We start from the raw sequence: 1874 nt of genomic DNA, 5'->3' as shown, positions 1-1874 counted from the left end.
AGGGCTAGATCGGGAAAGTTGCTAGGATTCTTAGTCAGCGAAAGGGGAATTGAGATTGACCCAAACAAAGTCAAAGCCATACAAGAATTACCTCCGCCAAGTACTCAGAAAGAAGTTTGAGGTTTTCTGGGAAGACTAAATTACATCGCTCGGTTTATTTCACAGTTAACTGAGAAATGTGACTCTATTTTTCGTCTCCTTAAGAAACACAATCCAGGTGTATGGGATGAGGAGTGCCAGAAAACTTTCAAAAAAATCAAGTATTACCTGTCCAACGCCCCAGTGCTGATGCCACCTTGCCCAAATAAGCCACTGATACTATACATGGTAGTCTTCAAAAATTCTATGGGATGCATACTTCGCCAACATGATGAGTTAGGACAAAAAGAAAGAGCAATCTACTATCTCAGCAAGAAGTTCACTGAATGCAAAACGAGATATTCGCCGATTGAAAAATTGTGTTGCACCTTGTTTTGGACCACTCGGAGGTTGAGGCAATACATGTTATACCATACGACTTGGTTAATCTCAAAATTGGACCCTCTGAAATACATGATGGAGTCAACCACTCTAAACGGAAGGATGACCCGATGGCAAATTCTACTATCTGAATTTGACATAGCCTATGTGAATCAAAAGGCCATAAAAGGGAGCGCAATAGCAGATTTTCTAGCTAGTAGACCCTGGAAGATTATGAGCCTTTGAACTTCAATTTCCCAAATGAGGATTGAATGTATGTGGCAACTGCTGAAGTAAACACACAAGAAAGCAATGCTTGGAAATTGAACTTTGACGGAGCCTCAAATACTGTGGGTAACGGGATCGGGGCAATCTTGGTATCTTCAGACGGTGATCATTATCCATTCACTAGCAAACTAGATTTCGATTGCACAAATAACATGGCAGAGTATGAAACATGTATCATGGGAATTCGTGCGGCTATTGAACGCAAAGTCAAGGTACTTGAGGTATATAGGGATTCTGCATTAGTGATTTATCAGCTCAAAGGTGAGTGGGAAACAAGAGACCTTAAGTTGATTAGCTATCGAAAGCTAGTCCTGGAATTAATTGAGGAGTTTGACAACATCACCTTCAGTTATCTCCCACGAGATGAGAATCAGATGGCCGACGCTTTGGCTACATTGGTTTCCATGGTCAAAGTAAATAAACAAGAAGATGTGAAGCCTATCCAAATAAGCAGTTATGAGGCTCCAGCCCACTGTTGTAACATTGACGAAGAAGAAGAAAAAGACGACCACCCTTGGTATCAAGACATATTGCGATACGTAAAAAATCGTGAATACCCAGACCAAGCAACTGAGAATGACAAGAGAACATTGAGGAGGTTGGCTAGTGACTACGTCTTAGATAAAGAAATCCTATACAAAAGAGGAAAGGATCAGGTGCTTCTAAGATGAGTGGATGCTATTGAGGCTAAGCAAATCTTAGAAGAGATCCACGATGGTGTCTGTGGAACACACGCTAATGGTTTCACAATGGCCAGGCAGATCATGAGATTTGGATATTATTGGTTCACCATGGAAGGAGACTGCATCAAGTATGCTAAGAAATGCCATAAGTGCCAGATTTACGGAGACAAGATACATGTGCCTCCTTCACCTCTCCATGTTATGACTTCTCCATGGCCATTCTCAATGTGGGGCATGGATGTAATTAGGCCAATCTCACCAAAGGCTTCGAATGGGCATCGGTTCATCTTCATAGTCATCGACTACTTCACCAAGTGGGTAGAGGCTACCTGTTATGCCAACGTCACAAAGTCGGCAATTAGTAAATTCTTAAAAAGAGAGATCATATGTCAGTATGGGATGCCAGAAAGGATTATATTTGACAACGCTTTGAATTTAAATAAC

At 41.4% G+C, this 1874-nt stretch overlaps 1 protein-coding gene across 1 annotated transcript; it reads left to right on the top strand.

Annotated features, from left to right (window-relative positions):
* Window positions 1-923: 923 nt before the first annotated feature.
* Window positions 924-1418, top strand: LOC107919392 (uncharacterized). Its single transcript, XM_016848864.1, has one exon. It carries the CDS (start codon window positions 924-926, stop codon window positions 1416-1418), a length of 495 nt encoding a protein of 164 aa, XP_016704353.1.
* Window positions 1419-1874: the final 456 nt, after the last annotated feature.

The sequence above is a fragment of the Gossypium hirsutum genome, chromosome D13 (assembly GCF_007990345.1).
Source record: "Gossypium hirsutum isolate 1008001.06 chromosome D13, Gossypium_hirsutum_v2.1, whole genome shotgun sequence".
Taxonomy (NCBI): domain Eukaryota; kingdom Viridiplantae; phylum Streptophyta; class Magnoliopsida; order Malvales; family Malvaceae; genus Gossypium; species Gossypium hirsutum.
This window is presented reverse-complemented; position numbering and strand designations above follow the sequence as displayed.